At 44.4% G+C, this 13,430-nt stretch overlaps 3 protein-coding genes across 15 annotated transcripts in view; 2 read left to right on the top strand and 1 right to left on the bottom strand.

Annotated features, from left to right (window-relative positions):
- The window catches only part of LOC114644549 (oocyte zinc finger protein XlCOF6-like), a 536,868-nt gene that overhangs the window by 178,193 nt on the left and 345,245 nt on the right, over positions 1-13,430 (top strand). The gene's annotated exons all lie outside the window — the stretch shown is intronic.
- Positions 1-13,430, bottom strand: part of LOC114641493 (gastrula zinc finger protein XlCGF26.1-like) — a 275,342-nt gene that overhangs the window by 98,374 nt on the left and 163,538 nt on the right. The window lies entirely within an intron of this gene.
- LOC114641491 (oocyte zinc finger protein XlCOF6-like) overlaps positions 1-13,430 on the top strand; it is a 171,668-nt gene that overhangs the window by 154,196 nt on the left and 4,042 nt on the right. Inside the window, exons 1-2 of one of the 2 annotated variants that reach the window (XM_051927845.1) lie at positions 7,362-7,393; positions 9,770-10,314. In XM_051927845.1, the coding sequence (XP_051783805.1) occupies positions 9,900-10,314 (415 nt within the window). In that variant the 5' untranslated portion in view covers positions 7,362-7,393; positions 9,770-9,899. Of the gene's footprint in view, positions 1-7,361; positions 7,394-9,769; positions 10,315-13,430 lie in introns of those variants that run through there. The other variant, XM_051927844.1, reaches the window with a different exon arrangement.

Below are 13,430 nucleotides of genomic sequence, written 5' to 3'. Positions count from 1 at the left end.
CTTGACAGTTGTCCAAAAGACGACCATTGACACCTTGCACAAGGAGGGCAAGACACAAAAGGTCATTGCTAAAGAGGCTGGCTGTTCACAGAGCTCTGTGTCCAAGCACATTAATAGAGAGGTGAAGGGAAGGACAAGATGTGGTAGAAAAAAGTGGACAAGCAATAGGGATAACCGCACCCTGGAGAGGATTGGGAAACAAAACCCATTCAAAAATGTGGGGAGATTCACAAAGAGTGGACTGCAGCTGGAGTCAGTGCTTCAAGAACCACCACACACAGACATATGCAAGACATGGGTTGCAGCTGTCGCATTCCTTGTGTCAAGCCACTCTTGAACAAGAGACAGCGTCAGAAGCGTCTCGCCTGGGCTAAAGACAAAAAGGACTGGACTGGTGCTTTCTGATGAAAGTAAATTGTGCATTTCCTTTGGAAATCAAGGTCCCAGAGTCTGGAGGAAGAGATGAGAGACACAGAATCCACGTTGCGTGAGGTCCAGTGTAAAGTTTCCACAGTCAGTGATGGTTTGGGGTGCCATGTCATCTGCTGATGTTGGTCCATTGTGTTTTCTGAGGTCCAAGGTCAACGCAGCCGTCTACAAGGAAGTTTTAGAGCACTTCATGCTTCCTGCTGCTGACGAACTTTATGGAGATGCAGATTTCATTTTCCAACAGGACCTGGCACCTGCACACAGTGCCAAAGCTACCAGTACCTGGTTTAAGGACCATGGTATCCCTGTTCTTGATTGGCCAGCAAACTCGCCTGACCTTAACCCCATAGAAAATCTATGGGGTATTGTGAAGAGGATGATGCAATACGCCAGACCCAACAATTCAGAAGAGCTGAAGGCCACTATCAGAGCAACATGGGCTCTCATAACACCTGAGCAGTGCCACAGACTGATCGACTCCATGCCACGCCGCATTGCTGCAGTAATCCAGACCAAAGGAGCCCCAACTAAATACTGAGTGCTGTACATGCTCATACTTTTCATGTTCATACCTTTCAGTTGGCCAACATTTCTAAAAATCCTTTTTTTGCATTGGTCTTAATTGATATTCTAATTTTCCGAGATACTGAATTTGGGACTTTCATTAGTTGTCAGTTATAATCATCAACATTAAAAGAAGTAAACATTTGAAATACATCAGTCTGTGTGTAATGAATGAATCTAATATACAAGTTTCACTTTTTGAATGGAATTACTGAAATAAATCAACTATGTCATGATATTCTAATTTTATGACCAGCGCCTGTATAAAATAAAAATCCATTTCTTTATTCTTGGTGAGAGGAGGCTACAGACCCTGTCTGCCAGCAGCCTGCAGCCTCCAGATCCTGTCACGTTCCAGTGTGCCACAAACTGTCACCCCCCTAGTAGGAAGCTGAGACTTCCTTTTATACCTAAGAAGAAGAAAGAAAAAACACAGCAGTTCATTTTGAGGTCATACATAGATCGTTATAGCTTATGGTCACACCCTGGATTTGAACATACAGGAGCACACACAGTGTTTCTAACAGTTAAGAGTTATTAGCACATTCACAGTCTTAAGCAATAGCCCTTGTGAGCATCAACACACACAAGAGCAACTGCAGTGATCTCCCAGCTAACTGTCACAGGATGAGTGCAACCTAAGCAGATTTAGACAATACTCACTTCCTCATTCTTTCTGCACCATCAGGGTTACAATACTTCAACGTCTATGTGGCAGTTACAATTTAAGAATCTTATTATAGCTTACATTTTGCACATAATGTTCATCCCACATAATAATTGGTTATACAATATCAAAAGCTACCTTAAAAGTTAGTTTAGTACACAGCTTGACATGCACCGTTACCTACACAGTACAACACTACCATCTTTGCTAAAGTAACAACATGACAAAAAGATGACCGTATACTATACTGGGGACCTTTTCACCTTTTGTGAAATTTGCTTTGATTAAAACTGGATTTGTTTTATTGTGGCCCTGTAAGAGGACAAAGGTCCAAGGGCCTCTTGTATAAACGGTGAGTACAAACAAAAATGCTGCGTATGCCCATTTCCACGCTCATTTCGAGATGTATAAAAACTAAACTCAGGGTAGAGCCACACACATTTTAAAGGCAGCATCACTCCTTCTGTACACACGATTCTGCTCAGTTTTACAAACAGGCAGCACCCAGCGTCAAAGCAGTGACACTGTGTCTGTGCCGTTTCCCTTTCTTTTTAGATGATGTGGGCGTTAGCAAATATACCAAAATTAAATGCATATCGTTCACAAATTTAATTCACTTGATTTTAATCATTCTGCAATAATATAATGGTGCACAGAGTGGCCAAATTATTCCAACTACCATGGCTTCATTAGTGTTGTTAGAAAACATCACAAATGGAAGAATCGGAAGAGAAGAGATTCACAGATCATACTGACTTCTTGTGCATCCGCCACAGATGTCAAACTGTCCAGCTTCATGCCCACAATAGAGCCTGCCTTCCTCACCTCACCAACTGAAATTTCCAAGAACTGTCCTCTTGGAGTCGTGTGCTGTTAGAATACTAGGATGTATACTTGATATCATTTAATGATGAAATGCATTAAATAATAATAAAAATTATTTGTATTTATATAGCGCTTTTCTCACTACTCAAAGTGCTCAGCAATTGCAAGTTAAGGGCCCAACAGAGCAGAGTCCCTATTGGCATTTACGGGATTTGAAATGGCAACCTTCCCATTGCCAGTGCAGATCCCTAGCCTCAGAGTCACCACTCCTCCCATAAAGTATATATATATATTACATTTTACAGATAAATTGTTAACTTCATTTAAATAATGTATGCTGTTAATAATTAAACATGCGGGGGTACAGTGGCATGGCAGAAGAGCTGCTGACTCGCAGTAATGGGGTCACGTCCTGGGGGTCACCTGCCTGGAGTTTCTGTTTTCCTGGTGAGTTTCCTCCACGTGCTTTGGAGGCATCCAGGTGAGGGGATTTGGAGATGCTAAATTGACATTATTAGTGTAGGTGTGCCCTCGTATTCATCCTGCAATGAGCTGGCACCCTGTCCAGGGATTGTTTCTGCCAAGTACTCTGTGCTTGCTGGGACTGGCACGGCTAGATGGATGAATGGATGGAAGGAATCATTAAACATGTATAATGAAAATTTTTCAAAGTTCCTTAAAAGTTTTTAAGAATCAGAGTTCTAAGCTTACAGCTGGTTTAATATTTATTACAGAGCTCATTGTGTGTCATTTGGTTATATGGAGAAAGAAAATGGAAGGACAGGAATTGGGGGTTGGTACGTCAGATAGAGATTAATAAAGTATCTGTCTAAGGGGAAATTCACATACTGCAGCAGCAACATACTGATAAAAACAATATTAAATTAAGAACAATAAAAACGCAGTGCAAGTTTAAAGAGTGTGAGGCAGGTATAACGGACAATAACGTTTTATAATGTTAACATTTACCCCCGGGTGGAACTGAAGAGTCGCATAGTGTGGTGGAGGAACAATCTTCTCAGTCTGTCAGTGGAGCAGGACGGTGACAGCAGTCTGTCGCTGAAGCTGCTCCTCTGTCTGGAGATGATCCTGTTCAGTGGATGCAGTGGATTCTCCATGATTGACAGGAGTCTGCTCAGCGCCCGTCGCTCTGCCACAGATGTCAAACTGTCCAGCTCCGTGCCTACAATAGAGCCTGCCTTCCTCACCAGTTTGTCCAGGCGTGAGGCGTCTTTCCTCTTAATGCTGCCTCCCCAGCACACCACCGTGTAGAAGAGGGCGCTCGCCACAACCGTCTGATAGAACATCTGCAGCATCTTATTGCAGATGTTGAAGGACGCCAGCCTTCTAAGGAAGTATAGTCGGCCCTCTCCTTTCTTGCACAGAGCATCAGTATTGGCAGTCCAGTCCAGTTTATCATCCAGCTGCACTCCCAGGTATTTATAGGTCTGTACCATCTGCACACAGTCACCTTTGATGATCACGGGGTCCATGAAGGGCCTAGTCCTCCTAAAATCCACCACCAGCTCCTTGCTTTTGCTGGTGTTCAGGTGTAGGTGGTTTGAGTCGCACCATTTAACAAAGTCCTTGATAAGGTTCCTATACTCCTTCTCCTCCTGCCCTCTCCTGATGCAACATACGATAGCAGTGTCGTCAGCGAACTTTTGCACGTGGCAGGACTCTGAGTTGTATTGGAAGTCCGATGTATATAGGCTGAACAGGACCGGAAAAAGTACAGTCCCCTGCGGCACTCCTATGTTGCTGACCACAATGTCCGACCTGCAGTTCCCGAGACGCACATACTGAGGTCTGTCTGTAAGATAGTCCACGATCCATTTCACCAGGTATGAATCTACTCCCAACTCTGTCAACTTGTCCCAGAGGAGCAGAGGTTGGATGGCGTTGAAGGCACTAGAGAAGTCCAGAAAAATAATTCTTACAGCACCACTGCCTCTGTCCAAGTGGGAGAGGGATCGGTGCAGCATATAGATGATGGCATCCTCTGCTCCCACCTTCTCCTGGTATGCGAACTGCATAGGGTCGAGGGTGTGGCGGATCTGTGGCCTCAGGTGCTGAAGCAGCAGCTGCTCCATGGTCTTCATCACATGTGACATCAGAGCGACAGGCCGGAAGTCATTCAGCTCACTAGGACATGATACCTTTGGGACTGGGGTGATACAAGATGTTTTCCAAAGCCTCAGGACTCTTCCCCCTGTTCCAGGCTCAGGTTGAAGATGCGCTGTAGAGGACCCCCCAGCTCCAACGCACAGGCCTTCAGCTTGTTGTGGCGATGCTCCATCTGGACCCACTGCTTTGCTGGCACAAAGTCTCCTCAGCTCTCTGCTTACCTGGGCTGCTATAATTGTGGGTGGGGGGAAACTCTCTCCTATGTTGGTATCCACAGAAGGATGGGTGGAGGGTACAGTACTCTGAAGTGAGAGTGGGTTAGGGTGGTCAAACCTGTTAAAGAAGTTGTTTATCAGGTTTGCTTTCTCCACGTCTCTCTCGATGGTGGCACCCTGCTTCGAGCTGCAGCCAGTGATGATCTTCATCCCATCCCACACTTTCTTCATGCTGTTATTCTGCAACTTCTGCTACAGCTTTCTCCTGTACTGCTCCTTCACTGCCCTGAGCTGGACTCGGAGTTCCTTCTGCACACGCTTGAGCTCATGCTGATCACCGTCTTTAAAAGCCCCTTTCTTCTGGTTCAAAAGGCCCTTGATGTCACTTGTAATCCATGGCTTGTTGTTGGCATAGCAGTGTACTGTTCTTACTGGAACTACAATGTCCATACAGAAGTTGATGTAGTGCAGTCAACAACCTCCTAAATGTTCTCACTATGTGAAAATCTGGGAAGAGTCAGAGTGAGACTGTAGGCGCCTACACTTGAGAAAAATTTCAGGTTGATTGAGATTTATAAGTGTGTGGAACTTTGTTTATGCACAGTTTTATGAATCTGACTTTTTTGTACATATGCACATTCGCAGTTTTGTCCGTACGCCATGTTTTAGTATGAATTCTACACACGCTTTTATACATGAGGTCCTGCGGTGGGTTGGCACCCTACCCGGGATTGATTCCTGCCTTGTGCCTTGTGTTGGCTTGGATTGGCTCCAGCAGACCCCCGTGACCCTGTGTTCGGATTCAGCGGGTTGGAAACTGGATGGATGGATGGATGTTATACATGAGGCCACAAGTCTTCACAGTCCTGTTGCTTCCTGTTTTGCGATTTGTTTGCGTGGCATGGACACTACTCCTTTGGTACGCTGGTCTGACTTTGTGTTCAATGAGTGGTTGCTGCCGTTGTCCTAAATGAGGCACATTACCTGCATTGTGAGGGAGCATCAGCTACGGCACTATGGCCATGTGGCACGTTTCTCATTGTTTGAGCAGGCCAAGGGGACACCCACCTAATACCTGGCTATGGCAGATAGATGGTCATTTCCGTAGGGTGAGACTGGATCACGTGTCTGCCTGGGGGGCTGCCAACCAGGACCCTGAGGTGTTTCATCGTGTGGTGGGTACCAGTGCATGGTCCCCAACCTGACCTGACCTGTACTTGCACATTTTTCTGTTAAAAAATACTCTTTGGTAGAATATGTTAAAGATTTCCAGCACACAGTGGTCCAAGCTATGGCAGTGTAGGTTTGGGCAAACCCAATTACATGAGCACTGACCCAGTGTGGAGGCTGCTACAAGAGACCCCTTAACAAAGAAGCTTAAAATGGGTTAATGTCAGTAAATCCCTCCTTGGTCTGGGGATGGTTTGGTAACGCTGGCCGATGTCATCACTACCCCTGCTTTTCAATGTCCGAGTGTAAGTAACGCTGCCTGTTAGTATTGTTGGTTGGTTAGATTTTAACTGTAAAGTATAAGTAACAATTTGAATGACTTCAAAAGTTATTATTTTTATAATGGATTAAAATTGCACTATTTTTACACATTATTGGTAACGTTTTCATGTTCAGGGGTGTAAAAATGCAAACAAAAAAGAGAAAAAGCTGCACAAGTACTAATATCTGCAAAGTCTGTGTTTTCTAAGAATAAATCATTGTAAGCCATATTAAAATAATAAATGGTAAATATTAATAATTACAAATAATTATCGTTATAACTAAATAAAATTGACTAAAAACAAAACAAAAAAAGTTTCAAAGAAAGGACCAATAATGGCGGTGGTCTCACCAAGGTGACCAGAGTTCAGATCTCAAGTCCTCCCTGCCCAGAGCCTGCATGTTCCCTCCATGTCCATGTGGGTTTCCTCCCGGTGCTCCGTCTTCCTGCCTCACTCCATTGGCTGTTGTGAGTGGGCTCACCCTGCGGTGGGCTGGCGTCCTGTCCAGGGATTGTTCCTGCCTCGCCCCTGACTCTTGCTAGGACTGTTCTCCGCATGACGCCAGTTAATTCTGTATTATTGATGTGCCTCATTATTAGTTTCCTAACTGGAAATCTCAGTGTATAGTATGAAGGTAACGGTGTTTCTTAACACTACTGTTCTCATGATGCATGTCTGAAACAGGGAGATGCTAATATGTTTTTTTTACTTTCAGTCAAATGTGTCACTTCAGGAAAAAAACTTAATAAGCAACATTTTGAAACAGTAACTTTTTTCGGTAAAATTCTTAGATAGCATATGTCTGAGACTAAAATACACTTCTGCATGTCCCAGGTAACATCAATTGCTGTTGTTCTTACAGCGGCCGTCGCTTCAGTGATGCTGCCTTACTATAAGTGGGCAGTTCATCTTTTCAGGGGGCGTCCCGTGAAAGACTTCGTGGGTGTGCCCTGGTGTTGTGGGCATTCCGTCACTGACGTAGTCGATATTTACCGCGTGCTGCAGTTACTCTATTGTTGCTCTTATGAGACCCTTGGGCTCAGACTTCTTTACGGCCACAAGATCAAGCAAAGGTACGGAAGGTGAGACAGTCGAACGTGGGGATCGCGTACAGGTGAATATGCAGGCAATGAGGAAGACCGCGACATGCTGGGTGGCTTTAAATTTGAGGTGGTGCCTGAGGCCGCGTGGTTCACATTTAAGCGTTGGGGATTGAGCTCTATGTGGAGGAGAAGGCGGCACAGCAAATCGCACCTTCACAAGGTGGCTCGGGCATTTGATCAGGATGCCTCCTGGACGCCTCCCTGGTGAGGTGTTCCGGGCACATCTAACTGGGAGGAGGCCCCGGGGAAGACCCAGGACACACTGGAGGGACTATGTCTCTCGACTTGCCTGGGAACGCCTTGGGATTCTCCCGGAAGAGCTAGAAGAAGTGGCCGGGGAGAGGGAAGTCTGGGCATCTCTGCTCAAGCTGCTGCCCCCGCGACCCGACCTCGGATAAGCGGGAGACAATGGATGGATGGATGGACGAGTTTATTGTGGATGATGGTGGTCGCTTACTGTTTAGCTGGTGCTATGTTATTTTATTTTCCGGTCGGTGTCCCGTGAAAAGTAATGCTACATCTGACTTGGCAGAGGCGCTTTTAAGTCTGGATTGCTTTTGCTCTCTTCGCGCTCGTGCACATTCCGCGCCGTTTCTCCATTTGATGTCGCGCATGTTCTGAACTGTGCTGTCCGTCGGGCACGCGCTTGTTCATCCGCTCACTCCCTCACGGCCCCTTCGTTCATTTCTGATTTTTCTCGAGCGCTGCGTGTTTTTTTGTTTTGTGGTGTTCCTGCTGTGTTCAATAGAGGGCAGTATGCATGGAGGAGAAGAGGGGAGAGGATCGTTGGGTGGAGTTGGAGTTGGTAATTAAAAAGGATTTTGGTAAAGGAGACTACGTGCTGTTTATACTGGCTGAATACACAGCATGTTGGCAACGAGAATGTCTTTACTATCCCTGCAGCAGCCGGCACCTTTCCTTCCACACCTGGGTGAGCCTACAGTTACTTTCACTGCTTGGCTACGCATTTTTGAGAATTGCGTGCTTGCCGCTAATCAGGTCGATTTACTCGATAAGAGAAAACGTGCTTTGCTTATTTCTTGTCTCGGAGCAGAAGGACAACGTATTTTTAACACATTACCAGCTGGAGACGATACATACAACACTGCAGTAATGGTTCTAAAGTTTTTTGTGCAGAAAGTTAATATTGTCGCTGAATGTTACAAATTCCGCCAGCGAGGCCAAAGGGCTGGCGAGTCGATCGAGCAATACGTTGCAGCTTTACGAGAACTGGTGGGTTTGGAGAACTGACTGATGAAATCATACAGGATCAGGTTGTGGAAAAGACTAGTACTTCTCAGAGAGCGGCTACTTCTGGAGTCGGATTTAACTGGCACTCCAGCCACCGTAACAAACCTCCGACTGTTTAGTGTGCTGCTGAGGTGTCACCTGCTGCACTCGGGTCTCAATCTGGGGGGTTCACCATGTGGTGGGTGTGACAGCTCACTGTAATCAGCGCCTGCTCCCAAACTCTCCTCTCTTTACTTAACGTGAGTGATTATAATATTAAAATTTGAATTGCAAAAAAAAAAAATTCACTAATTCACTTTTATAACGTGATGAACATCTCCAGAAAATTTGTTTTTGTTAAAATCTGTGATGATGAGGTCCAAAAGTATGATGATCTGACATGGAATTACCCATCAGGAGTATCTCTGCTCCAAATCGATGATATAATCCACCATAGAAACTGCACTCGCCCTTTTAACTCTGTCAAATCTGAATATGCCTCATTGATACAATCCTTTTTCGCCATTAAAAACACAGCATCAAGCCTTTCTATCACAATAGTTGCACCTTCATCTTTGTTTAGATCTTCTGCTCAAATTGACATCTCTGTGCTGTCACTGTAAGCGACAGTCCAACCCCAAGTGTGTGTTTTTTATTTCTAAGCTCAGTAACCCGTGTCGATATTAAATCTTCATTTTTCCAGCTCTTGTATTTCTTTCTCTTGTCAAATGCAGGCAGGATTCTGTAATTAGCAGCCATCCTCATCTACGAATGTTAAACTTTAGTCCAGCGAGGATATCCAACAAAGCCCTAAATATGACGGCTTCAATAGACCTGCCATTGCTGTGTCCACACATGATGGTGCTGTGTAGATAAAGTGTTGTCATATTTACATGGTGGGACTGAAATGTATGCAAATCCCCTTTAATGAAGGACTGCAATGCACTTTGATCACATCTGAATTGTTTGATTTGTAATTTTAAACTGTGAGGCAGAGAAGGAAATGAAGGAAAATGTGTCTTTGAACCAAACCTTATGGTAGGCACTGTAAACCTGAAGTGTGCTCATTATTTTTACTGACTTTATGAAGTCAATTTTACACTTTTATTTTCACAGGGCTTTCCTATTTCACATGGCCATACACTGAGGTGTCTAATGGCCTCCAGCTCAGGGCTGTCCATGTGAGAAGTGAATCTGAGAAGAGAAGGGCAGACACTTAAAGAGAGAGAAGAGTTTCCCACAGAGCATGGCCTCTGCCAAAGAAGATGGCGTATATGAAAGAACGGTGAACATTAAAGAAGAGGAGTGTGAGCGGCTCGCACCAGAGGATGTGTGTGTGAAGCTGGAGGATCACGAAGAAAGAATTTCAGTTTTTAAAGAGGAGGAGGAGTGCAAGGAGGTGACTGCTGCAATTAAAGCTGAGGATTTGAATGATTTCTCTCTTGGTCTTGAACTTCGAAAGCATGAAGCTGAGGATATTTTCAAGCAAGATGCCTGTGAAGAATCTCCATCCAGTTTACAGCCCTGGTCCACTAATACAGGACAACTGGCTATGCAGGAGAATTCTGCAGAGCTGAAATCAGAGTTATCAGAGTCTGAAGAGAAAATCACCGAGGGAAATGGGAGAGAAGGAGAAGAGTCACCTGGGAGTGTTGGAATAAGTGAGTAATGTGATTAAATATAAAAGAAAGAGAGCATTTATAAATTCTAACAGTGGGTTGCTTTGATGTTTTTAGAAGATTAAAATGAGAGTGGAAAACACGGTTAACTGAACTTGGATAAAGACCACCTGCTCAGGTGCATGATATCAAACGATAGTTTACCTAATAAATTATAAATTAGAAAAACTTTGCTGAATAAGGAAAAATATAAAGTGTTCAGTGCATGATTTGAACATCATGAAGCTTTGACTGAAGCTGTGACGTATGTTAGGCCAACAGCGCCTTATGTTCAATGAGAATATCAAGTTATATTTTGTTAAAGACGTGCATATTTCTTAAATTGTGCGGCATTTAAGGCAGAAATGATCACAAAAAGAAATAAGTAAGAATAAAATCCTCACCTCTGTACACTAAATAAGAGTGAATTTGCTCAAGTCTGTGCCCACCTAATATGTGCCTCATCTTTCTAATGGTAATCTCGTGCACTTTGATGTTAACAGTGACAAGAGCTACCTGTACGAGCCATGATGACATTCAGGGGGTCTCAGGGTCTTCTTTCAGCATCTTGTGTTCTGCTATCAGCTTGAACTTGCTGGGGCAGCATAGCCTGGACAAGTTGGCAGTGGTGTGAAATCATCAGTTGGAGATGATCTTGGGCCCTTCCATCTCCCACAGTCACATTGGGTCAATTTGGAGTCACCACTCCACTTCACCTGCATGTTTTTGGGAATGAGGGGAAGAACCAGCATAAATAGAAATGCCGTTAATACCCCATATGTAGAACAACTGTGGGAAGGATTTGACCCACCCCGGATATCTGAACAATAAAGCAGCTGTGCTAAACACTGTGCCCCCCTAAAACAAGCGGATATATTTGTATGTTTATTTTTAGTCCAGATTAGGTTCTAGAGAATGTAAATATCATCACATACATTACAATTAAAAAGAAAAATCCCAAATTCAGACACTTGATCGGGTAGGAAGTCTTTAGAGCTGATATTGATCACCCATTCCATTAGATTCTGCTGATATCAATAATAATACTGGTTTTTTTTTTTGTGTTTTTTATAATGTATTTTTAGCCATGCAAAAACTTCACATTCCATAATAAAGTGCTACTGCATACATCATACACAAAGAAAATTTACCCATAATGCACACATAATGAACAAAAACAAGCTGAACAAAACAAAAGGCTGTTCCCGTTAGGGGTTGCCACAGCAGATCATCTTCTTCCAAATCCTTCTGTCCTCTCTCACCACATCCATAACCCTTTGCTTAGACCTTCCTCTTTTTCTAGTCCCTGGCAGCTCTATCCATAGCATCCTTCTCCCAATATACCCAATATCTCTCCTCTGCACATGTCCAAACCAACGCAATCTTGCCTCTCTGACTTAGTCTCCGTACCGTCCAACTTGAGCTGACCCTCTAATGTCCTCGTTTCTAATCCTGTCCATCCTCGTCACGCCCAATGCAAATCTTAGCATCTTTAACTCTGCCACCTCCAGCTCTGTCTCCTGCTTTCTGGTCAGTGCCACCGTCTCCAACCCATATAACATAGCTGGTCTCACTGCTGTCCTGTAGATCTTCCCTTTCACTCTTGCTGATACCCGTATGTAACAAATTACTCCTGATACTCTTCTCCACCCATTCCACCCTGCCTGCACTCTCTTTTTCACCTCTCTTTCACAGTCCACATTACTCTGTACTGTTGATCCCAAGTATTTAAACTCCTCCACCATTGCCAGCTCTACTCCCCTCATCCTCCCCATTCCACTGACCTTCCTCTTTTACACACATGTATTCTGTCTTGTTCCTACTGACCTTCATTCCTCTCCTCTCTAGAGCATATCTCCACCTCTCCAGGGTCTCCTCAACCTGCTCCCTACTATCGCTACAGATCACAATGTCATCAGCAAACATCATAGTCCACGGGGACTACTGTCTAATCTCGTCTGTCAACCTGTCCATCACCATTGCTAATAAGAAAGGGCTCATAGCCAATCCCTGATGTAATCCCACCTCACCTTGAATGCATCCGTCACTCCTACCGCAGACCTCACCACTGTCACACTTCCCTCGTACATATCCTGTACAACTCTTATGTACTTCTCTGCCACTCCTGACTTCCTTATACAGTACCACAACTCCTGTCAGTCACCCTGTCATATGTTTTCTCCAGGTCCACAAAGACACAATGCAACTCCTTTTGGCCTTCTCTAAACTTCTCCATCAAAATCCTCAGAGCAAACATTGTATCTGTGGTGCTCTTTTTTGGCATGAAACCATACTGCTGCTCACTTATCATCACCTCACTTCTTAACTGAGCTTCGACTACTGTTTCCCATAACTTCATGCTGTGGCCCATCAATTTTATCCCCCTGTAGTTACTACAGTCCTGCACATCCCGCTTACTCTTAAACTGCACCAGTACACTTCTCCACTCCTCAGGCATCCTCTCACTTTCCAAGATTCCATTAAATAATCTGGTTAAAAAGTCCACTGCAATCTCTCCTAAACACCTCCATGCTTCCACAGGTATGTCATCTGGACCAATGGCCTTTCTATTCTTCATCCTTTTCATAGCTGTCCTTCCTTTCTCCTTGCTAATCCATTGCACTTCCTGATTCACTATCTCCACATCATCCAACCTCTTCTCTCTTTCGTTTTCTTCATTCATCAGCCTTTCAAAGTACTCTTTCCATCTGCTCAACACACCCTTCTCACTTGTGAGTATGTTTCCATCTTTATCCTTTATCACCCTAACCTGCTGCACATCTTTCCCAGCTCGACCCCTCTGTGTAGCCCAACGGTCCTTTTCTCCCTCCTTAGTGTCCAACTTCTCATACAACTCGTCATACGCCTTTTCTTTAGCCTTCGCCACCTCTCTCTTCACCTTGTGCCTTATCTCCTTGTACTCTTGTCTACTTTCTGCATCTCTCTGACTATCCCACTTGTTTGCCATCCTCTTCCTCTGTATGCTCTCCTGTATTTCCTCATTCCACCACCGGGTTTCCTTTTCCTCCTTCCTCTGTCCAGATGTCACGTCAAACACCCTTCTAGCTGTCATCCTTAATACATCTGCTGTAGTTTCCCAGCTGTCTGGTGACTCTTCA

The sequence above is a fragment of the Erpetoichthys calabaricus genome, chromosome 5 (assembly GCF_900747795.2).
Source record: "Erpetoichthys calabaricus chromosome 5, fErpCal1.3, whole genome shotgun sequence".
In the NCBI taxonomy this organism is placed as follows: domain Eukaryota; kingdom Metazoa; phylum Chordata; class Cladistia; order Polypteriformes; family Polypteridae; genus Erpetoichthys; species Erpetoichthys calabaricus.
Note: the sequence above shows the minus strand (reverse complement) of the source record. Positions and strands in the feature narration are given on the sequence as shown.